Source organism: Haemorhous mexicanus, chromosome 3 (assembly GCF_027477595.1).
Source record: "Haemorhous mexicanus isolate bHaeMex1 chromosome 3, bHaeMex1.pri, whole genome shotgun sequence".
In the NCBI taxonomy this organism is placed as follows: domain Eukaryota; kingdom Metazoa; phylum Chordata; class Aves; order Passeriformes; family Fringillidae; genus Haemorhous; species Haemorhous mexicanus.
The window spans coordinates 117902486-117925163 of record NC_082343.1 but is presented as its reverse complement, the minus strand read 5'-3'; the positions used below and the strand labels follow the sequence as shown (position 1 = coordinate 117925163).

Sequence of the window (22678 nt, the reverse complement as noted above, 5' to 3'; positions counted from 1 at the left end):
CTCTGCTTGTGGCTCAGCCCTTACCTGAGTGCAGCTCCTTCACCAGCGAGGACATGGTGTTGGTGATGGAGTCAGCTGCCACCAGCAGGTCATTGCGGAGGTTCCTCCTCGTACCTGGCAGGGGCACACACAGCATCAGCAGGGGCTGCACTGCCACTGCCCAGGGTCCCCTGTCCCCACCCGGGGGGCTCCCAAAGCAGGGGAGATGGAACTGGAACAGCCCCTGCCCCATGCCCCGATCACCTGTGACAGTGACAGTGACAGGGACACACACAGCATCAGCAGGGACTGCACTGCCACTGCCCAGGGTCCCCTGTCCCCATCTGGGGGGCTCCCAAAGCAGGGGAGATGGAACTGGAACAGCCCTGTGTGCCATGCCCTGATCACCCTGTGACAGTGACAATGACAGTGGCAGGGGCAGTGACAGTGGCAGGGGCAGTGACAGTGACACACACAGCATCAGCAGGGGCTGCACTGCCACTGCCCAGGGTCCCCTGTCCCCACCTGGGGGGCTCCCAAAGCAGGGGAGATGGAACTGGAACAGCCCCGTGTGCCATGCCCTAATCACCCTGTGACAGTGACAATGACAGTGGCAGGGGCAGTGACAGGGACACACACAGCATCAGCAGGGGCTGCACTGCCACTGCCCAGGGTCCCCTGTCCCACCCGGGGGGCTCCCAAAGCAGGGGAGATGGAACTGGAACAGCCCTGTGTGCCATGCCCTGATCACCTGTGACAGTGACAGTGACAGTGACAGTGACAGTGGCAGGGACACACACAGCATCAGCAGGGGCTGCACTGCCACTGCCCAGGGTCCCCTGTTCCCACCCGGGGGGCTCCCAAAGCAGGGGAGATGGAACTGGAACAGCCCCGTGTGCCATGCCCTGATCACCTGTGACAGTGACAGTGACAGTGGCAGTGGCACTGGCACACACAGCATCAGCAGGGGCTGCACTGCCACTGCCCCGTGGCCTCTGTCCCCACCTCAGCCTCACTGTCCCCACCTGGGGTGGCTCCCAAAGCAGGGGAGATTGTGGCCCTGAATTTTTAAGATTTCCTAAGCCTCCTGATGTTGACATTCTTGTAAGGAACTTTCTCACACCCTTTCTGTAAATACTCATTGTTTTGCATTCTTTAATGGAGGAGGAGAAATCTGATGGGCTGTTGGTTTGTCCAGTGTCACTGGAGAGGTGGCACTGTCACCCTCCAATCCACGGTCACTTTTAGAACACTATAAATGTTGGAGTCAGAAAAGAAACATTCCCTTTTTCCTTCACCTTGAGAGCAGCGGTGTGCAGCTGTGTTCTTTGTGTCCTGCAGTGACAGGAGATGATGGAGATTCACCCTGGAACAGCCCCTGCCCCACGCCCTGGGCACCCTGTGACAGTGACACTGACAGTGACAGCCCCTGGCTGCTCCTCCCGTGGCCACAGCCACCCTCAGGGCTGTGAGCTCCGAGTGGGATCAAGTGTTGGAATTCTCCCCCTTCCTGGAGGAAGGAATCCTCCTCCTCACAGGGCTCTGTGCTGGCCCTGGTGACCCCGAGCTGCCCTGACACTCCCTGGTCACACTGATGGACAGCAGCAGTGTCCTGGTCACACTGGACAGCAGTGTCCCGGCCACCCTGGACAGCAGCAGTGTCCTGGTCACCCTGGACAGCAGCAGTGTCCCGGCCACCCTGGACAGCAGCAGCAGTGCCCTGGTCACCCTGGACAGCAGCAGCAGTGTCCTGGTCACCCTGGACAGCAGCAGTGTCCTGGTCACCCTGGACAGCAGCAGCAGTGTCCTGGTCACCCTGGACAGCAGCAGTGTCCTGGTCACCCTGGACAGCAGCAGCAGTGTCCTGGTCACCCTGGACAGCAGCAGTGTCCTGGTCACCCTGGACAGCAGCAGCAGTGTCCTGGTCACCCTGGACAGCAGCAGTGTCCTGGTCACCCTGGACAGCAGCAGCAGTGCCCTGGTCACCCTGGACAGCAGCAGTGCCCTGGTCACCCTGGACAGCAGTGCCCTGGTCACACTGGACAGCAGCAGTGCCCTGGTCACACTGGATATCAGCAGTGTCCTGGTCACCCTGGACAGCAGTGCCCTGGTCACCCTGGATATCAGCAGTGCCCTGGTCACCCTGGACAGCAGCAGTGTCCTGGTCACCCTGGACAGCAGCAGTGCCCTGGTCACCCTGGACAGCAGTGCCCTGGTCACCCTGGACAACAGCAGCAGCAGTGCCCTGGTCACACTGGACAGCAGCAGTGCCCTGGTCACCCTGGACAGCAGTGCCCTGGCCACCCTGGACAGCAGTGTCCTGGTCACCCTGCTGGGCAGCAGCAGTGCCCTGGTCACACTGGACAGCAGTGCCCTGGTCACCCTGGAAAGCAGCAGTGTCCTGGTCACCCTGGACAGCAGCAGTGACCTGGTCACCCTGGACAGCAGCAGTGTCCTGGACACCCTGGACAGCAGCAGTGCCCTGGTCACCCTGGACAGCAGCAGTGTCCTGGTCACCCTGGACAGCAGCAGTGTCCTGGTCACCCTGCTGGGCAGCAGCAGTGACCTGGTCACCCTGGACAGCAGCAGTGTCCTGGTCACCCAGGACAGCAGCAGTGTCCTGGTCACACTGGACAGCAGCAGTGCTCTGGTCACCCTGGACAGCAGTGTCCTGGTCACCCTGGACAGCAGCAGTGTCCTGGTCACCCTGGACAGCAGCAGTGTCCTGGTCACCCTGGACAGCAGTGTCCTGGTCACCCTGGACAGCAGCAGTGCCCTGGTCACCCTGGACAGCAGCAGTGCCCTGGTCACCCTGGACAGCAGCAGTGACCTGGTCACCCTGGACAGCAGCAGCAGTGCCCTGGTCACCCTGGACAGCAGCAGTGTCCTGGTCACCCAGGACAGCAGCAGTGCCCTGGTCACCCTGGACAGCAGTGTCCTGGTCACCCTGCTGGACCAGTGACCAGCAGTGGCCCCTCACCAGTGGCCACGGCTGGGCCAGGAGAGCCAGGGGAGCACAGGCACACAGCTGTGTTATTGTTTGGAATAAAAAGGAATTTAGGAAAGTAATACAAAACTCTTTGTATAACCCATAGTCTATTAAACTACTGAAAAACTAAATATGTTTTTGTGAGAAACACATGTTAAAGACAAAAAAACTTCTATTTTCTTTTTAATTAACAACAACAAAAAACAAACAAACAAAACACCCAAACCCACTAATTTTGTGTAGTGGTTTTGGTTTGTTAATTTTAGATTTTTTGAGATTTTTTAAATGAGTATGGTGGGTTGTAGTGTTGGTTTATTATTAATGGATTCATTTTTTTGTTGTGAGATAGGATTAGGAGAAAGATAAAATAAGTTTAAGATTTTAAAAGGGTATAAAGAAAATGTAAAACTTTATTTTTTTATATCATCAATTAAAAATTATTTTAAAATGTCTAAAATTTATTTTAATATTTTTTCTACTACAAACTGGCACAGGGATCACCCCACAGGGCTGTGTGGGGCCTCCTGAAGGCCACGACCCCCTTGGATCAGGGATGTGCCCCCTCCCTGGAAGGGCTCAAGGCCAGGCTGGAGCTACCTGGGGTGGGGTCCCTGCTGTGGAGCAGCTGGACAATGTCACCAAGCCCACCCAGACATCTCCTGCCTGGGACACTCGATTATTTTATTAAGTGAAAAAAAGGACATTTTCTTCTGCTTCCTGTGCTGTGTGATTAATGTGAAACAGCCCTAATTGTGCAGATTGCCTTGCTGGGAGGAGCACTCCAGGAAGATGATGGCAGAGCCTGCTCTGCACCTTTGTCTCCTGCCAGAGAACCAGCCCCCCGTGGCTGTCACGAGAGGAGCCTGGCTGAGGGGTCCCAGGGACTGTCCTCTTCTCCTCCAAGGTGGTCAACAGCACAATTGAATCTCCTGTTAGAGGGTGGCCTCTGCATCTGAGCATTTCACCAGAAACCATCAGGGTGTGTTATTCTCAACCTACACTTGGTCATCATCCCAGTGCCAGCCCTGGTGCTCCTCGGCTGAGTGGGACATCTGGAGATCATCCAAGGAGGAAACTCTTCTAATCTCAAGAATGTAAGAGTGAGATCTCTGGGGTTCAGATCTTCAAAGCTGTCCTGCCCCAGAGTTCCCCCCAGGAATGGGGCAGCTCGTGGGAGGAAAAACGAGCCCTTGGTGTCCCTGCCCTCTGCCCTCAGCACAGCGAGAGGTGCAACCATCACGTTTTTAATGTCTGCTGGATGTGCAAAAGGGAGCAGGAGTAACTGAAACGTTTTTGTTGAAGTAGAATCTGTGTGCTGAGGGGTGTCTGTGGGTTTGCTTTGGTCCCCACTGACACCTGGTTCCTCACAACACATACCTGGGATGCTGTCAGGTGTTAAAAACCTGGGAGAGCCACAAGGCAAAAACCTGGGAAAGCCACAAGACAAAAACCTGGGAGAGCCACAAGATAAAAACCTGGGAGAGCCACAAGATAAAAACCTGGGAATGCCACAAGATAAAAACCTGGGAGAGCCACAAGGCAAAAACCTGGGAATGCCACAAGATAAAAACCTGGGAAAGCCACAAGACAAAAACCTGGGAGAGCCACAAGACAAAAACCTGGGAGAGCCACAAGACAAAAACCTGGGAGAGCCACAAGATAAAAACCTGGGAGAGCCACAAGATAAAAACCTGGGAATGCCACAAGATAAAAACCTGGGAAAGCCACAGCAGGTCCTGAGGAAGGGGCAGTCCTTAGGGAGAGGCAGCAGGGAGCCCCTGATGGATCCATCAGCTGGAGGAGGAGGTGAAGAACACGCTGGGGTGACTCTGCCAGAGGGGTTTGCCTTGCCATGGCTTCTGCACCTTCCCAGGAAAGGGCAGATGGACACAGAACCAACAGGGATGCCAGGGAAGGCTGGAAAATGAGGAAAGATCCAGCATCTGCATGTCCTGCCATAATCAGGGGCTCTGAGCAGCTCCAGGACCGTTCCCTCTCTTGGTGCTGCTCACAAACATGGGGCAGGGAGAGCCATGAAATGGATCCTGGGGTCCTCCTGGGGCTCAGGGAGCTGCTGTCCCCTCCTGGGCTGGGAGAGGGATCCTGCAGGGGGGGAGGAGAGGGAGCTGCTGTCCCCTCCTGGGCTGGGAGAGGGACCCTGCACAGGGGAAGGAGAGGGAGCTGCTGTCCCTTCCTGGGCTGGGAGAGGGACCCTGCAGGGGGAAGGAGAGGGAGCTGCTGTCCCCTTCCTGGGCTGGGAGAGGGATCCTGCAGGGGGGAAGGAGAGGGAGCTGCTGTCTCCTCCTGGGCTGGGAGAGGGACCCTGCAGGGGGGAAGGAGAGGGAGCTGCTGTCCCCTCCTGGGCTGGGAGAGGGATCCTGCAGGGGGGGAGGAGAGGGAGCTGCTGTCCCCTTCCTGGACTGGGAGAGGGATCCTGCAGGGGGGGAGGAGAGGGAGCTGCTGTCCCCTCCTGGGCTGGGAAAGGGACCCTGCATGGGGGAAGGAGAGGGAGCTGCTGTCCCTTCCTGGGCTGGGAGAGGGACCCTGCAGGGGGAAGGAGAGGGAGCTGCTGTCCCCTCCTGGGCTGGGAGAGGGATCCTGCAGGGGGGAAGGAGAGGGAGCTGCTGTCCCCTCCTGGGCTGGGAGAGGGACCCTGCAGGGGGAAGGAGAGGGAGCTGCTGTCCCCTCCTGGGCTGGGAGAGGGATCCTGCAGGGGGGAAGGAGAGGGAGCTGCTGTCCCCTCCTGGGCTGGGAGAGGGATCCTGCTCAGGGGGAAGGAGAGGGAGCTGCTGTCCCCTCCTGGGCTGGGAGAGGGATCCTGCAGGGGGGAAGGAGAGGGAGCTGCTGTCCCCTCCTGGGCTGGGAGAGGGATCCTGCTCAGGGGGAAAAAGAGGGAGCTGCTGTCCCCTCCTGGGCTGGGAGAGGGATCCTGCTGGGGGGAAGGAGAGGGAGCTGCTGTCCCTTCCTGGGCTGGGAGAGGGACCCTGCTCAGGGGGAAGGTGAGGGAACTGCTGTCCCCTCCTGGGCTGGGAGAGGGATCCTGCTGGGGGGAAGGAGAGGGAGCTGCTGTCCCTTCCTGGGCTGGGAGAGGGACCCTGCATGGGGGGAAGAAGAGGCAGTGCAGAGGAAATCAGCAGAGAGCTCTGGGCTGCACCACCAAACTCGCTGTGGAGATGGAGAGGAGGGGACTGGGCCACCCCCAGCACAGATGGGGTGCTGGCTGCTGGTGTTGGCATCCTGCCTCCTGGAAAGGCTGCTCTGCTCTCTGCTCCTGCCCATGGCACGAGGAGAAGGCATGCCCTTCTCCCAGGGGAGCTGCAGGGCTCAGAGGGGCCATCCCACAGCGTGCCTGGTGCTGCTGCAGCACCAAAACCCAGCTAGAACCAGCTAGAAGTGCCCACTGCCACCAGTTAGGTGCCCACTGGAACCAGTTAGGTGTCCACTGCCACTCCTGAAGGTGCCCACTGCCACTCCTGAGGTGTCTACTGGCACTCCTGAGGTTTCCACTGGCACTCCTGAGGTGCCCACTGACACTCCTGATGTGTTCACTGCCACTCCTGACGTGTCCACTGGCCTTCCTGAGGTGCCCACTGGCCTTCCTGAGGTGCCCACTGGCACTCCTGAGGTGCCCACTGGCAATCCTGCTCCTCTGCTGCCATTCCACATGCTCTTCCCTCACCTTCTTCTGGAAGCAGCTCCTTCAGGCCAGGGCAAAGATCATTCCAGAAGGCCACCTCCAGTGAGCACTGATAAATACACACTAAACCTGTGACACCTGCAGTGAGCACTGATAAATACACCCTGTTACCTAGAGCCTGCTTGGTTTGAGGTGCAGCACTGCTTCTGCCAGGTGCCCTCCCATGTTTGGTTTGTTTGGAGAAGGGACCTGTCCACCTGACAAAGGGATTTGATGCTTCCATTCACAACCTTCCCTCCCTGGGGTGAGAAACCACCTCCAGCTGAGGTGACCTGCCAGCCTTTAAAGAAACAAACCACCTCTGGTGAGGTGAGGGCTCTCGTTCACTGCCCAGGAATTGGGCACGTGATTCCCAGTGGGATTTCCCAGGGAGCACCACGAGGTCCACAAGGATAATCACAGAAATATAAAGTTGGAATTGACCTCCAAGACCAACAAGTCCAACCCTTGTGGATTGCTGTCCATCCCTTGGCTCTGCCCACACCTGTGCAGAGAGGAGAACATCAAGGACAGGTGGAGGTCCAGTTTCCAAGAGGTGATGTCCACAAAAAACCTCCATGTCTGTCAGAGATGGGGACACCAGGGCCTGCTGCTGTGCTGTCCCATTCCAGGATGCTCCTGGAGCACTAAAGATGAAAAGCTCTGGGTGGGCCAACAAGGAGAAAAGAGCATTGAAACCCCTCGTGTTTCTTCTGGCAGTCCCACCACCAGGTTTGTAAACACGGCAGGTTTGTGAGGTTCTATTCTTAAATGATTTGTGGGTGTAACTTCCCTGTGGGGGAGATCATCTTCAGAAAAAGAAATGAACTTCATTAAGTTCAAAAGATTCAAAATGTGCCCCCAGATTTGGTCCAGGGCACAGGAAAGGGGTTTGAGATGATTGCCTTGACACGGTGAGTTCCGTGTGTGTTGAACATGGGACCAGGAGATGGTTGGGGTGGGAAGGACCTTAAAGATCACCTGGTTCCAAAACCTCCAGGGACACCTCCCACTGTCCCAGGTGCTCCCAGGGTGTCCCAGTGTCCATCCCAGCCTTGGGCACTGCCAGGGATCCAGGGTGGGCACCCTGTGCCAGGGCCTGCCCACCCTGCCAGGGAACAATTCCTCACTCCCAAGATCCCACCCAGCCCTGCCCTCTGGCACTGGGAGCCATTCCCTGGCTCCTGTCCCTCTGTCCCTTGTCCCCAGTCCCTCTCAGCTCTCCTGGAGCCCCTTCAGGCCCTGCCAGGGGCTCCAGGATCTCCCCAGAGCTCAGTTTTTCCCTTGCACCCCCCAGATCTGCAGCCCACAGGATTTGTGTGCTGAGAATCAGAAGCCCAGCCCGGAGCCCTGGCAGGCAGCAGCACCTTGGGATCCCAGGATCCCAGCTGGGCTGGGTGGGAAGGGAGCTCAGAGCCCCCCCAGTGCCACCCCTGCCATGGCAGGGACACTGCCACTGTCCCAAACCCAGTGTCCAGCCTGGCCCTGGGCACTGCCAGGGACCCAGGGGCAGCCCCAGCTGCTGTGGGCCCTCTCCCAGGGCACGATCCCTCCCCAGGCCCGCTCACACCACGGTGGCTCGTCCCCACGGCGCTCACCTTGTGTGAAGGCCTCGTGCACGTCGCCCCCGAGTCCCGGCAGCGTGTCCTGGGCTCCGTGCGTGGGCGTGGAGCCGGCCGAGGCCGGGCGCAGGGGCAGGGGCCCGGCGGGAGGGCGGCCGTGGGTGGGCGAGGGCTGGGCCGAGCCCGCGGCCTGCGCCTGCGGAGACACAGAGAGCCCTGGGCACGTGGGCACGGCTGGCACCGGGCCTGGGGGACACACACACACAGACAGACACGCTCCGGGCAACGGGCAGGGACAGCCTGGGCCACAAACACACACTGGGGACAGGGACACGGGCAGGGACAGCCTGGGCCACAAACTCACAGAGGTGACAAGGACACGGGCAGGGACAGCCTGGGCCACAATCACACACAGAGGTGACAGGGCAGGGACAGCCTGGGCCCAGACACACCCAGGTGACAGGGACACGGGCAGGGACAGCCTGGGCCCCAGACACACCCAGGGGACAGGGACACGGGCAGGGACAGCCTGGGCCACAAACACACACAGAGGTGACAGGGACACGGGCAGGGACAGCCTGGGCCACAAACACACACAGAGGTGACAGGGACACGGGCAGGGACAGCCTGGGCCACAAACACACACTGGGGACAGGGAGGGACAGCCTGGGCCACAAACATGTACAGGGGACAGGGCAGGGACAGCCTGGGCCACAAACACACACAGGGGACAGGGCAGGGACAGCCTGGGCCACAAACACACAGAGGTGACAGGGACATGGGCAGGGACAGCCTGGGCCACAATCACACACAGGGACACGGGCAGGGACAGCCTGGGCCACAAACACACACTGGGGACAGGGCAGGGACAGCCTGGGCCACAAACATGTACAGGGGACAGGGCAGGGACAGCCTGGGCCACAAACATGTACAGGGGACAGGGACACGGGCAGGGACAGCCTGGGCCACAAACACACACAGGGGACAGGGAGGGACAGCCTGGGCCACAATCACACACAGAGGTGACAGGGCAGGGACAGCCTGGGCCACAAACACACACAGGGGACAGGGAGGGACAGCCTGGGCCACAAACACACACAAGGGACAGGGACACGGGCAGGGACAGCCTGGGCCACAATCACACACAGAGGTGACAGGGCAGGGACAGCCTGGGCCACAATCACACACAGAGGTGACAGGGCAGGGACAGCCTGGCCCCCAGACACACCCAGGGGACAGGGACACGGGCAGGGACAGCCTGTCCCCAGAGCGCTCCCCCTGCCCTGTGAGCAGGGATGGGATGTGATGCACGGGCGGGGGCTGCTGTGGGAGGTGGTGGCACCACGGGCGCAGAACTTCATTGACTTATTTTTACATTTTGATGTCTTTTCATGTATTTTTATCTATTTTTATGTTTTGAGATGTTTTTCATAAAATCACATGCTTTGTATGTTTTATGCAAACATTTCTATATTTATCTATTACATATGTAGATATATATTTATTTATATATTTATTTATATTTTAATTATATACTTATATATGTGCATATTACATATGTATTTACTAATACATTACATATATACTCATGTAATTTATATATGTAATTTAATAATATATATTTATTTATCTAAAATAATAGGTATATATTAATATACTGCCTATATAATACATATAGTATTTATATACTACAGATATATTTTTATATTTATATAAAATATATTTTTATACAGTATATATTTTATATAAGTCTTTAATATATTTATATAAAATATAAATATATTTCATATATTACGCATACCTATATGAAAATTTAGATATTTTTATATATTTATATGTGTATCATATAAATATTTATATAATACACATATATTTATGCATTACATGCGTAGATATTTAGTGTATTACATATATAGATATTTTATGTATTTTCACACTGGTATATTTTAGATATAGCCATATAATCTGACTTATTGCTGACAGAGTGAATTTTTAGATCTCATTTTACATTTTCCTCCAATCCAGCCCACCCCATTTCTGCTGTGCCATCCCAACAGCCTCCAGAGCGGCTCTGCAGCAGAGGTGACAGTGCTGTCCCCAACAGGGCTCGTGGTGTCCCCTCAGAGGTGAGGGACAGCCCAGGGCTCTGCCAGGTGCTGCTCATGGCCTCGAGTCCCAAAAATCCCAAAATCCCCAAAAAACCCGGGCTCCTGGGGAACGCTGCCAGGCCCACCTGGCCAGGCTCCCCCGGCTACCGAGGGACCTGTGGGGCCAGCCTGGGCTGGCAGGGGTGACAGGCAGGGCCAGGACAGGGGGTGCAGGGCAGGACTGACATGGGGTGATCGCCTCTGGGACCCCAGAAATGGAGCTCTGCTTTGTACCAGTGTGTGCTGCTCACGGGGCCTGGCTGGGCTCTAGGGACCTTTGCAGGAGAATCCCAGGATCCCAGAGTGGTGTGGATGGGAAGGGGGCTTAAATCCCACCCCGTGCCACCCCTGCCATGGCAGGGACACCTCCACTGTCCCAGGGTGTCCCAGTGTCCAACCCGGCCTTGGGCACTGCCAGGGATCCAGGGTGGGCACCCTGTGCCAGGGCCTGCCCCCCCTGCCAGGGAACAATTCCCAATTCCCAAGATCCCATCCATCCCTGCCCTCTGGCACTGGGAGCCATTCCCTTGGTCCTGTCCCTCTGTCCCTTGTCCCCAGTCCCTCTGCAGCTCTCCTGGAGCCCCTTCAGGCCCTCCAAGGGGCTCTGAGCTCTGTCTGGATCCTTCTCCTCTCCAGGTGAGCCCCCCCAGGTGTCCCAGCCTGTCCTGCTGCTCCCGGCTGTGCTGTCCCCTGTCACTGCAGTCACATTTCAGCCACGTTTAAAGCCACCAGAGAAGATCCTCAGTAAGTGGGGACAGAGGGCCGGGAGCTGCCCAGCCCTGGTGCCACTCCCGGGGTCTGTGCCTTTGGTTTGGGGCTCTTTGTGAGCCCAGGTTTGCTCCCGGTGACTGCGGCTGCTACCGGGGCAACACGGCCTGGGAGCGGGGACACTGCGGTGACACGGCCGGGACCTGTGCATGGTGACACTGCCGGGACCTGTGCATGGTGACACTGCTGGGACCTCTGTGCAGTGACACTGCCAGGACCTGTGCATGGTGACACTGCCAGGACCTGTGCACGGTGACACTGCCGGGATCTGTGCATGGTGACACTGCCGGGACCTCAGTGCATGGTGACACTGCCAGGACCTGTGCACGGTGACACGGCCGGGACCTGTGCATGGTGACACTGCCGGGATCTGTGCATGGTGACACTGCTGGGACCTCTGTGCAGTGACACTGCTGGGACCTGTGCATGGTGACACTGCTGGGACCTCTGTGCAGTGACACTGCTGGGACCTCTGTGCAGTGACACTGCCGGGACCTGTGCACGGTGACACTGCTGGGACCTCTGTGCTGTGACACTGCTGGGACATCTGTGCAGTGACACTGCCAGGACCTGTGCACGGTGACACTGCCGGGATCTGTGCATGGTGACACTGCCGGGACCTCAGTGCATGGTGACACTGCCGGGACCTCTGTGCAGTGACACTGCCAGGACCTGTGCATGGTGACACTGCTGGGACCTCTGTGCAGTGACACTGCCAGGACCTGTGCACGGTGACACTGCTGGGACCTCTGTGCAGTGACACTGCCAGGACCTGTGCACGGTGACACTGCTGGGACCTCTGTGCAGTGACACTGCTGGGACCTCTGTGCAGTGACACTGCCGGGACCTGTGCACGGTGACACTGCTGGGACCTCTGTGCTGTGACACTGCTGGGACATCTGTGCAGTGACACTGCCAGGACCTGTGCACGGTGACACTGCCGGGATCTGTGCATGGTGACACTGCCGGGACCTCAGTGCATGGTGACACTGCCGGGACCTCTGTGCAGTGACACTGCCAGGACCTGTGCACGGTGACACTGCTGGGACCTCTGTGCAGTGACACTGCCAGGACCTGTGCACGGTGACACTGCTGGGACCTCTGTGCAGTGACACTGCTGGGACCTGTGCATGGTGACACTGCTGGGACATCTGTGCAGTGACACTGCTGGGACCTGTGCATGGTGACACTGCTGGGACCTCTGTGCAGTGACACTGCTGGGACCTGTGCATGGTGACACTGCTGGGACATCTGTGCAGTGACACTGCTGGGACCTGTGCACGGTGACACTGCTGGGACCTCTGTGCAGTGACACTGCTGGGACCTGTGCATGGTGACACTGCTGGGACCTCTGTGCAGTGACACTGCCAACACTCCAGACACGGTGACAGCCCAGCACCCCAGACACGGTGACACTGTCAGCACCCTGTGCAATGGTGACACTGCCAGCACCCCAAACACGGTGACACTGCCAACAGCCCAGACATGGTGACACCCCAACACCCTTGACACAGTGACACTGCCAACACTCCAAACAAGGTGACACCCCAACACTGCAGACATGGTGACACCCCAGACACAGTGACACTGCCAACAGCCCAGACATGGTGACACTGCCAGCACCCCAGACACAGTGACACTGCCAACAGCCCAGACATGGTGACACTGCCAGCACCACAGACACGGTGACAGTGCCAACACTCCAAACAAGGTGACACCCCAACACCCCAAACACGGTGACACTGCCAACAGCCCAAGCATGGTGACACTGCCAGCAGCCCAGACACGGTGACACTGCCAGCACCCTAGACACGGTGACACCCCAACACCCCTGACTCAGTGACACTGCCAGCTCCTCAAACATGGTGACACTGAGAGCACTCTGAACATGGTGACACTGCCAGCTCCTCAAACATGGTGACACTGGGAGCACCCCGAACATGGTGACACTGCCAGCACCCCAAACATGGTGACACTGGGAGCACCCCGAACATGGTGACACTGCCAACACTGCAGGCACGGTGATACCCCAGTGCCCCAGACATGGTGACACCCCAGACACAGTGACACCCCAACAGCCCAGACACAGTGACACCCCAGTGTCCCCTTACCAGTGCCACAGCAGCTCCAGGACCTGGCTGCTGCTCCAGCCTGTCCCTGTGTCCCCACAGCTCCAGCCTGTCCCTGTGTCCCCACAGCTCCAGCCTGTCACTGTGTCCCCACAGCCCCAGCCTGTCCCCATGTCCCCATGTCCCCAGCCTGTCCCCGTGTCCCCACAGCCCCAGCTAATCCCCATGTCCCCACAGTCCCAACCTGTCCCTGTGTCTCCACAGCTCCAGCCTGTCCCCATGTCCCCACAGCCCCAGCCTGTCCCTGTGTCCCCACAGCCCCAGCCTGTCCCTGTGTCCCCACAGCTCCAGCTTGTCCCCGTGTCCCCACAGCCCCAGCTCATCCCCGTGTCCCCACAGCCTCAGCCTGTCCCTTTGTCCCCACAGCCCCAGCTCATCCCCGTGTCCCCACAGCCCCAGCCTGTCCCCACAGCCCCAGCTCATCCCCGTGTCCCCACAGCCCCAGCCTGTCCCCGTGTCCCCACAGCCACAGCCTGTCCCCGTGTCCCCACAGCCCCAGCCTGTCCCTGTTGTCCCCACAGCCCCAGCCTGTCCCCGTGTCCCCACAGCCCCAGCCTGTCCCTGTGTCCCCACAGCCCCAGCCTGTCCCCGTGTCCCCACAGCCCCAGCCTGTCCCCGTGTCCCCACAGCCCCAGCTCATCCCCGTGTCCCCGCAGCCCCAGGATGACGTTTGTGTGACCAGGAAAACCCGGCCGTGTGGAAAATTGTCATTTTGGGACTGCAGCAATGACGGGGAGTCACGTGTCCCTGTGCCACGGCCTCGAGGGGACACGGCTGCAGGAGGAGCAGCGCTTGGCCGAGGAAATGTCCCCAAACCTGTGTGTGCCACACAGCAGCAGCAGCGTCCCTTCCCTGCACCCAGCACCAAATCTGACCTGAGACCCCAAAACGTCCCCAAACACCAAATCTGACCTGAAACCCCAAAATGCACCAAACATCAAATCTGACCTGAGACCCAAAATGCACCAAACACCAAATCTGACCTGAAACCCCAAAATGCCCCAAAACACCCAAAATCTGACCTGAGACCCCAAAATGCACCAAACACCAAATCTGACCTGAAACCCCAAAACGTCCCCAAACACCAAATCTGACCTGAAACCCCAAAACACCCCAAAACACCAAATCAGACCTGCAACACCCACCCCAAAACACACCCAAAATCAGACCTGAGACCCCAAAACACCCCAGAACACCAAATCTGACCTGAAACCCCAAAATGCACCAAACACCAAACCAGACCTGAGACCCCAAAATGCACCCAAACACCAAACCAGACCTGAAACCCCAAAACACCCCAAAACACCAAATCAGATCAGACCTGAGACCCCAAAATGCACCAAACACCAAATCTGACCTGAGACCCCAAAATGCACCAAACACCAAATCTGACCTGAGACCCCCAAAACACCCCAGAACACCAAATCTGACCTGAAACCCCAAAATGCACCAAACACCAAATCAGACCTGCAACACCCACCCCAAAACACACCCAAAATCAGACTTGGAACCCCCAAATGAGCCCAAACACCAAATCTGACCTGAAACCCCAAAACACCCCAGAACACCAAATCTGACCTGAGACACCAAAATGCACCAAACACCAAACCAGACCTGAAACCCCAAAACACCCCAAAACACCAAATCAGATCAGACCTGAGACCCCAAAATGCACCAAACACCAAACCAGACCTGAGACCCCAAAACACCCCAAAACACCAAATCAGACCTGAGACCCCAAAATGCACCAAACACCAAATCAGACCTGCAACACCCCCCCCAAAAAGGACAGAAAATGGCAGGAGTGTCTGAATTTGCACAAATCTGTGTCAAAAGTTGCCCACGCCTGGAGCTCTGTCAGTGCAGCCCGTGGGACATGGATGGGGACAGCAGCAGCTGTCACCTGTGCCATGGCTCTGGTTTGAAAGAACCAGCTCTTCCTCCTCCTCCTCCTCCTCAGCAGCCACTCAGGGGAGGGAAAACAGCCCATGGACGTGGAGAAGAGGAGAAACCCAGCCCTGAGTCCGGCAGTTTCAGGTCTGATTTGGTGTGTGGGTGCATTTTGGGGTTTCAGGTCTGATTTGGGGTTTTGGTGCATTTTGGGGTGGGTGTTTTGGGGTGGGCCAGGCCCAGAGCTGTCCTTCCCCAGGAGGGGGCCAAGGAGGGGCTGGGAATGTTTTCTGGATTGAATATTTCCTGGATTGAATATTTTCTGGATTGAATATTTTCTGGATTGAATATTTTCTGGATTGAATATTGTCTGGATTGAATATTTTATGGATTTAATATTTTCTGGTTTGAATATTTTCTGGATTTAATATTTTCTGGATTGAATCTTTTCTGGATTGAATATTTTCTGGTTTGAATATTTTCTGGATTGAATATTTTCTGGTTTGAATATTTTCTGGATTTAACATTTTCTGGATTTAATATTTTCTGGTTTGAATATTTTCTGGTTTGAATATTTTCTGGTTTGAATATTTTCTAGTTTGAATATTTTCTGGTTTGAATATTTTTTGGATTGAATATTTTCTAGTTTGAATATTTTCTGGTTTGAATCTTTTCTGCATTGAATATTTTCTGGTTTGAATATTTTCTGGTTTGAATATTTTCTGGTTTGAATATTTTCTGCATTGAATATTTTCTGGTTTGAATATTTTCTGGATTGAATCTTTTCTGGATTGAATCTTTTCTGGTTTGAATATTTCCTGGATTGAATCTTTTCTGGATTGAATATTTTCTGGTTTGAATATTTTCTGGTTTGAATATTTTCTGGTTTGAATCTTTTCAGGTTTGAATATTTTCTGGTTTGAATCTTTTCTGGATTGAATATTTTCTGGATTGAATATTTTCTGGATTGAATATTTTCTGGATTGAATATTTTCTGGTTTGGAGCTCGTCCCCCTGGTGCCATCCTGTGTCCTGGGACCTCAGCACGTGCTCCTGGTAGCCCTGGAGACTCCAGATGTGAGGAAAGGAAAAGCCACAGGGCTTTTGTTGTTTGGAATCCCAGAACCACTGAGGTGGAGAAGAGCTCCAAGACCAGCAGGTCCAGGCTGTGCCTGATCCTTGTCCCCGGCCCAGGGCACTGAGTGCCACCTCCAGGAATTCCCTGGACTTTGCTTTGGGCACTCCAGACCTCCCTGGGCAGCCCCTGCCGAGGCCTGAGCACGTTCCAGGAGGAGAGGTGAGAGCTCAGTTCCTGCAGTCAGATCTCAGGGCTCACTCTGTGCCCCCAAACATCTGCCTGAACTGTGAGGGGACACATTTTACAGCGTGTGACAAGCCCAGCTCACGGGTCCCCACCTTGGCCACAGTGAGCTGTGCAGACCATTAAATCCCAGAGTGGTTTGGGTGGGAAGGGACATCAAAGTTCACCCAGTGCCACCCCTGCCATGGCAGGGACACCTCCCACTGTCCCAGGGTGTCCCAGGGTGCTCCAGCCTGGCCTTGGGCACTGCCAGGGATCCAGGGTGGGCACCCTGTGCCAGGGCCTGCCCACCCTGCCAGGGAACAATTCCTCATTCCCAAGATCCCACCCAGCCCTGCCCTCTGGCACTGGGAGCCATTCCCTGGCTCCTGTCCCTCTGTCCCTTGTCCCCAGTCCCTCTCAGCTCTCCTGGAGCCCCTTCAGGCCCTGCCAGGGGCTCCAGGATCTCCCCAGAGCTCAGTTTTTCCCTTGCACCCCCCAGATCTGCAGCCCACAGGATTTGTGTGCTGAGAATCAGAAGCCCAGCCCGGAGCCCTGGCAGGCAGCAGCACCTTGGGATCCCAGGATCCCAGCTGGGCTGGGTGGGAAGGGAGCTCAGAGCCCCCCCAGTGCCACCCCTGCCATGGCAGGGACACTGCCACTGTCCCAGGGTGTGCCAGTGTCCAGCCTGGCCCTGGGCACTGCCAGGGATCCAGGGAGGGCACCCTGTGCCATCCTGCCCACCCTGCCAGGGCACAATTCCCAATTCCCAGTATCCATCCCTGCCCCTTGTCCCCTGTCCCACCACTCCAGGTGCGCTCACTCCTTGGACCGAGGGACACGGTGACCCCCAGGCTGGCAGTGCCCACTCCTGTCACACCCAGGCAAGAGGAAACCTTTTTGTCACCGAGGCTCCTGTCTGAGGCCCACCCCCTACAGCGATATTCTTCGAGAAAGTGCCCCAAGGTTTCCTTGCCATGGTTTCTCACCGCTCGGCAGCACTGCCTGCGCTGATTTGCATTGCACGGCCAGCGGAGCGCCGGGGCTGGGAACGTCCCTCAGCCGCGGGTGACACGGTTCCTGGAAAACACCGGGCTGTCACAGCCGCCCCTGAGGTCACGGCACATCCTGAGGGGGATGGGGACACGGGGACAGGGCAGGCACAGGGCAGGCTGCTCCCCCTCCCCGTGCAGCTCCCGGGGTGACCGAGCCTGGCGGGGCTCAAAGGGGGATGCGAAAGTTCTGGGTTCACTGGAGCCTTGAACCTTCCTAGAAACACGTGCTGGGGTCCCCCAGCTGGGACACCCCCGAGCCCAGAGCGGTGACAGAGCAGCTCCTGGCTGGTGGTGACAAACACCAGCCTTGGCACAGCTCCTGTGGCATCCTGCCAAAGGCTGGAGGTGTGGAGCCACGGAGCCACCGGGGCTGGAAATCCCTCTGAGACCGTGGAGCCCAGGCACCCCCAGCCCTGCCCAGGCCACACTGAGCCCTGTCCCCAAGTGCCACTGCCACAGGGCTTGACACCCTCCAGGGATGGGGAATCCACCCTGCCTGGGCAGCTGTGCCAGGACAGACAGCCCTTTCCAGGTGGGAATTGTTCCCAACATCCACCCTGAGCCTGCCCTGGCCCAGCGGGAAGGGAAGGAAGGTTTGAGAAGGTTTGGGAAGGGAAGGTTTGGGAAGGGAAGGTTTGGGAAGGTTTGGGAAGGTTTGGGAAGGTTTGGGAAGGTTTGGGAAGGTTTGGGAAGGTTTGGGAAGGGAAGGGAAGGTTTGGGAAGGGAAGGTTTGGGAAGGGAAGGGAAGGTTTGGGAAGGGAAGGTTTGGGAAGGGAAGGTTTGGGAAGGGAAGGTTTGGGAAGGGAAGGTTTGGGAAGGGAAGGGAAGGGAAGGGAAGGGAAGGGAAGGGAAGGGAAGGGAAGGGAAGGGAAGGGAAGGGAAGGGAAGGGAAGGGAAGGGAAGGGAAGGGAAGGGAAGGGAAGGGAAGGGAAGGGAAGGGAAGGGAAGGGAAGGGAAGGGAAGGGAAGGGAAGGGAAGGGAAGGGAAGGGAAGGGAAGGGAAGGGAAGGGAAGGGAAGGGAAGGGAAGGGAAGGGAAGGGAAGGGAAGGGAAGGGAAGGGAAGGGAAGGGAAGGGAAGGGAAGGGAAGGGAAGGGAAGGGAAGGGAAGGGAAGGGAAGGGAAGGGAAGGGAAGGGAAGGGAAGGGAAGGGAAGGGAAGGGAAGGGAAGGGAAGGGAAGGGAAGGGAAGGGAAGGGAAGGGAAGGGAAGGGAAGGGAAGGGAAGGACCTGCTCTGCTGAGAGAGCAGGGGCACCTGGGGCAGCAGGGCTGTGCCAGCCTGGCGTGGGAGGACACAGAGCTGTGCCCCTGCAGGGCTGGGCACAGCCCAGAGCCACCACGGGACCTCTGTGGGTTCAGTGTCCCCATTCCCCGGCACAGCTGTGCTGGGCTCTGCTCCTCCACGGAGCTCCCAGGGTGGGACTCTCCAGGATGCCTTTTGGAAACAGGGCTGAGGTGGAGCTGAACAGGTTTGTGAACTCCTCTGGCTCTGCTTTGGAGCTGCAGCCCCAGAAAGCCCCGGAATTCCTGGCTCATTGCGTGTCCTTCCTGCACACTGCACCAGGAGGACACACAAAGATGGATTTCAATTTAGAGAAACCACGAAGGGAACCTCTGACCTGGCTCCTGAAATGTTTGGGAGCCAACTTCGATTTATTGTCCCTGCCTTATTGAGCCTTGTACACAAGAGCTGTGAGGTTTAGCCTCAAATGCCATTTCCAGGGAAAAGGGGCTGGGCTGTGCCCTGAGCAGGGGTCAGCTCCAGGGGAAGGCTGGGATGAAGGGAAGCAGAGCCCACAGGAGCCTTCAGCAGCTCTCCAAGAGGATTTCACCATCACCCCCCTCAGCCCAGTTCAGCTCCCCCACCCTCTGAGGGGCTGCTGCCAAATGTTCTACAACCACTGTGAGAGAGGAAAGCTTTAAAGGAGAACGGGGTGGGAAAAGCCTCCAAAAACTTGGGTTGGTGTTGGGAAGGATGAAAGTTGGACAAAAAAATCTCACAGCTATGTGTGCTTGGCAGAAAGATTTTTAAATGCAGAATCTGAAGAAGGAACAGAGGTGGAAGCAAGTTTTGATATAGAAGAAAAGAATTGCTGAGCCAGCCTGACTGGCTGACCAAGGAGCAAAGGGTGTGTTAGTGAGAAGGGGTTTTATGGCTCAGAGCAGAGGATAAACCCACCCCAAACAAGAAGATGTTTTTACCAAGCAGGAAGAGAGCACAGGCAAACAAGGCACAAATGTGGCAAGGGGAAAAAAGGGCTCAGAATTTCCCACTGCAAGAAAACTGAAAACAACTTGGGCTTAAACTGTGATGTACTGACTGTGAGTGACTGGAGAGCAGTGCCATGGATGTGGGAATTACAGGAGTTATGATGGGCTAGAGGTGATAGTTCAGGGATAGACTGGTTCTGCTGTATGAAGGTGCTCAGCAAAGAGAAGTAAATAATGCAATGTAACCTAAACTAAGGGGCTCCAGGCCTGCCTGCAGCTGGAGCTGACAGCTGTGGGCACAGCTCTGTCACCCATGGCCCTGGGCTGCTGGGACACCTTGGATACAATAAACTGCATTTTGTACACAATAAACTGCATTTTGTACACAATAAACTGCATTTTGTACACAATAAACTGCATTTTGGAGAGCCCCTGGAGCCCCACATCCCTCATTTAGGCTCTTACAGGTTGGAAGGAGCCTTGAGGGTTTTTGGAGCACCAAGGGCACCTCCAGGGTGCTGCTCAGGCTCCTCTTCAGTCTCCTTGAAAGGCTCCCCAAGGAGGCCTCACCACCCCCGTGGGCAGCTGCTCCAAGGGAATTCCTGTCCCAAACCCAGCCAGAAACCCCTGCTGATGTGTGACCATGCACACCTGGAAAGGTGCTGGCTCTGCTTCCTCCTGGGGCAGCAGCTGGCAGATGAGCACAGCTGGATTTCCCTGTTATGCCCTTCTGCCTCTGCACCACCTTGAACACTGGAAAAATGTTTGGGCCCTGGCTGCTGGGAATTTCATAATTTCTGTGCTGACAGACCCTGGCCCCCAGGAGAGCACTGCATTTGACCTGAGGCCGTGGAGAAGCTTCCAGAATTGATTGAGAGCACTGGGATTGTGGGTGTGGAGTTGGGTAGAAGTGTGTGATGTCACAGGGGGGGAAACTCAGAGTTTGGGGTTTTAGAATGTGGTAATAAATATGGGGCAAGATGGAGGTTTTAGGTTTAGGGTAGTGGCTGATCCTTCACCTTCTTCTTCTTCACCTCCTTCTCATTTTTCTTCTCCTTCTTCTTCTCCTTCTTCCCCTTCATCTCCTTCTTCTCCTTCCTCATGTTCTTCTTCACCTCCTTCTTCTTCACCTCCTTCTTCTTCATCTTCTTCTCCTTCTTCTCCTTCACCTCCTTCTTCTCCTTCCTCACCTTCTCCTTCACCTCCCTCTTCTTCACCTTCTTCTTCCTTCTTCTCCATGGGTTTGGGTGGTATTTTGTAATTGGACAGAAAAGTCTGCCCTGTGGACTTCGAGGGATCAGTTATTGGGTTAAAAGTGAAAATAATTCAGGTGTCATTTCTTAGCTGGATAGTTTAGCCTTAAAAGACCCTGTAGGGAAAGATAGTTGGCCTTTTTGTAGCTTGTGAGTAGAATGCTGCAGAAGTCACAACTTGTAATAGAGATGGGAAATAATAAACACCTGAGTCTGAACGTGAAATTCCATCTCAAGAGCTTCCATCCCAACCTTGCCAGAGGCAGAAAGAAGAAGCCCAGAACCAGCAGAGAAGCTGCCCCAGAGAGGGACAGGACCCACAGCCCCTGGAGGTTTCCAAAGCCACATGAAGCCAGAACTGACTTGATCTAATTCCAGCTGCCATCCTGCTTGGAATCGTGGAATCAGGGAATTGTTTAGGTTGGAGAAGACCTTTAGTTGAGTCCAGCCATCGAGTTCATCTGCTTCAAGTGGAAAGTTGAACCAAAGACCCCCAGAAGTCCCTGAACCTACAGATGAGGAACTCAGAAATCCACAGGTTTTACCACAGAAACATCCCAGACTGCTTTGGGTGGGAAAAGACCTCAAAGCCCTTCCAGTGCCACCCCTGCCATGGCAGGGACACCTCCCAGTGTCCCAAGGTGTCCCCAGTGTCCAGCCTGTCCCTGGCCACTGCCAGGGACCCAGGGGCAGCCCCAGTGCTCTGCTCCCTTTTAATATGGAGCTTCTTCCCGAGAGCAGATTAAAGGAGAAGGGATCTTGCCCACACAGCAGGCCCAGAGCCAGCAGGTTTCAGACAAGCAGTTTAGACAAGTAAACATCTCATCATGCCCCAAATGCTGCAGGAAATGCAGCACGAACAGAGCAAAGAGGAGAACAGGAACACATGGCCTGTGTGTGCCCCAGCACAGGGCTCCTGGCAGGGATCCCAGGGGTGTCCAGGGCACTGCTGAGGGTTCTCAGCAACAGCTCCGTGCCTGGCTCCCCTCTCCAGGCTTTCCTGAGCAGGGACAGGCCCCTGAGCTCACTCAGAGTCACCGTGTCCAGCTGGAGAGCTTTTATCACATCCCTGGCAGTGAATATTCCAGGGGCTTTCCTCAGGAGCAGCAGCATCTCCTGGCCCAGGTGCTCTCCCCTGGCCCAGGGCTGGGGACACACGCAGAGCTGAGCCCCAGACCCTGCACTGCCCTTGGCCCTCTCTGGGGCTCCTCTGGCTCAGCCCTCGGGCTCTCCCCGAGGGAAATCCCCCCTGGCAGGGTGGGGAGCTCCAGAGAAGCTGGGGCTGCCCCTGGAGCCCTGGAAGTGTCCAGGGCAGGGCTGGCAGCACCCTGGGACACTGGGAGGTGTCCCTGCCCAGGGTAGGGGTGGAAGGAGATGAGATTTAAGATCCCTCTCCACCCAAACCACCCCAGGATTCGCTGTCTCTGTGTCCAGACTATCACACTCTGGGGGCTACAGAACACTCACAGCTCTTGCCACTCAAACAAGCCCAAAACTGGTGATCCTGGACCTCCAGGGGCTGCTCCTGCAGAGCTGGGGGGCACGGGGATGGGCAGGGCCCCTGGAGAAGCAGCTGTGAGGAAACACCTCGGCCACCCCAGCTGGCTCTGCTCCTCTGAGGTCCTTAACCCTGCTGGAGGTGTTGAGGGCACAGCTCTGCCCCAGGCAGGCCCTTTGCAGAGCTGGGGGAGCAGAGGGCAGCTCTTCCCTCCTCTGCTCTGC

General features: G+C 56.5%; 1 protein-coding gene across 8 annotated transcripts in view; it reads right to left on the bottom strand.

Annotated features, from left to right (window-relative positions):
- Nucleotides 1-22678, bottom strand: part of DTNB (dystrobrevin beta) — a 237789-nt gene that overhangs the window by 13430 nt on the left and 201681 nt on the right. For 7 of the 8 annotated variants that reach the window (XM_059843204.1, XM_059843205.1, XM_059843207.1 and 4 more), the window contains 2 exons: nt 8243-8402; nt 25-114 (listed from right to left, as the gene is read on the bottom strand). In XM_059843204.1, coding sequence (XP_059699187.1) covers nt 25-114; nt 8243-8402 — 250 coding nt within the window. Of the gene's footprint in view, nt 1-24; nt 115-8242; nt 8403-20882; nt 21073-22678 lie in introns of those variants that run through there. The other variant, XM_059843208.1, reaches the window with a different exon arrangement.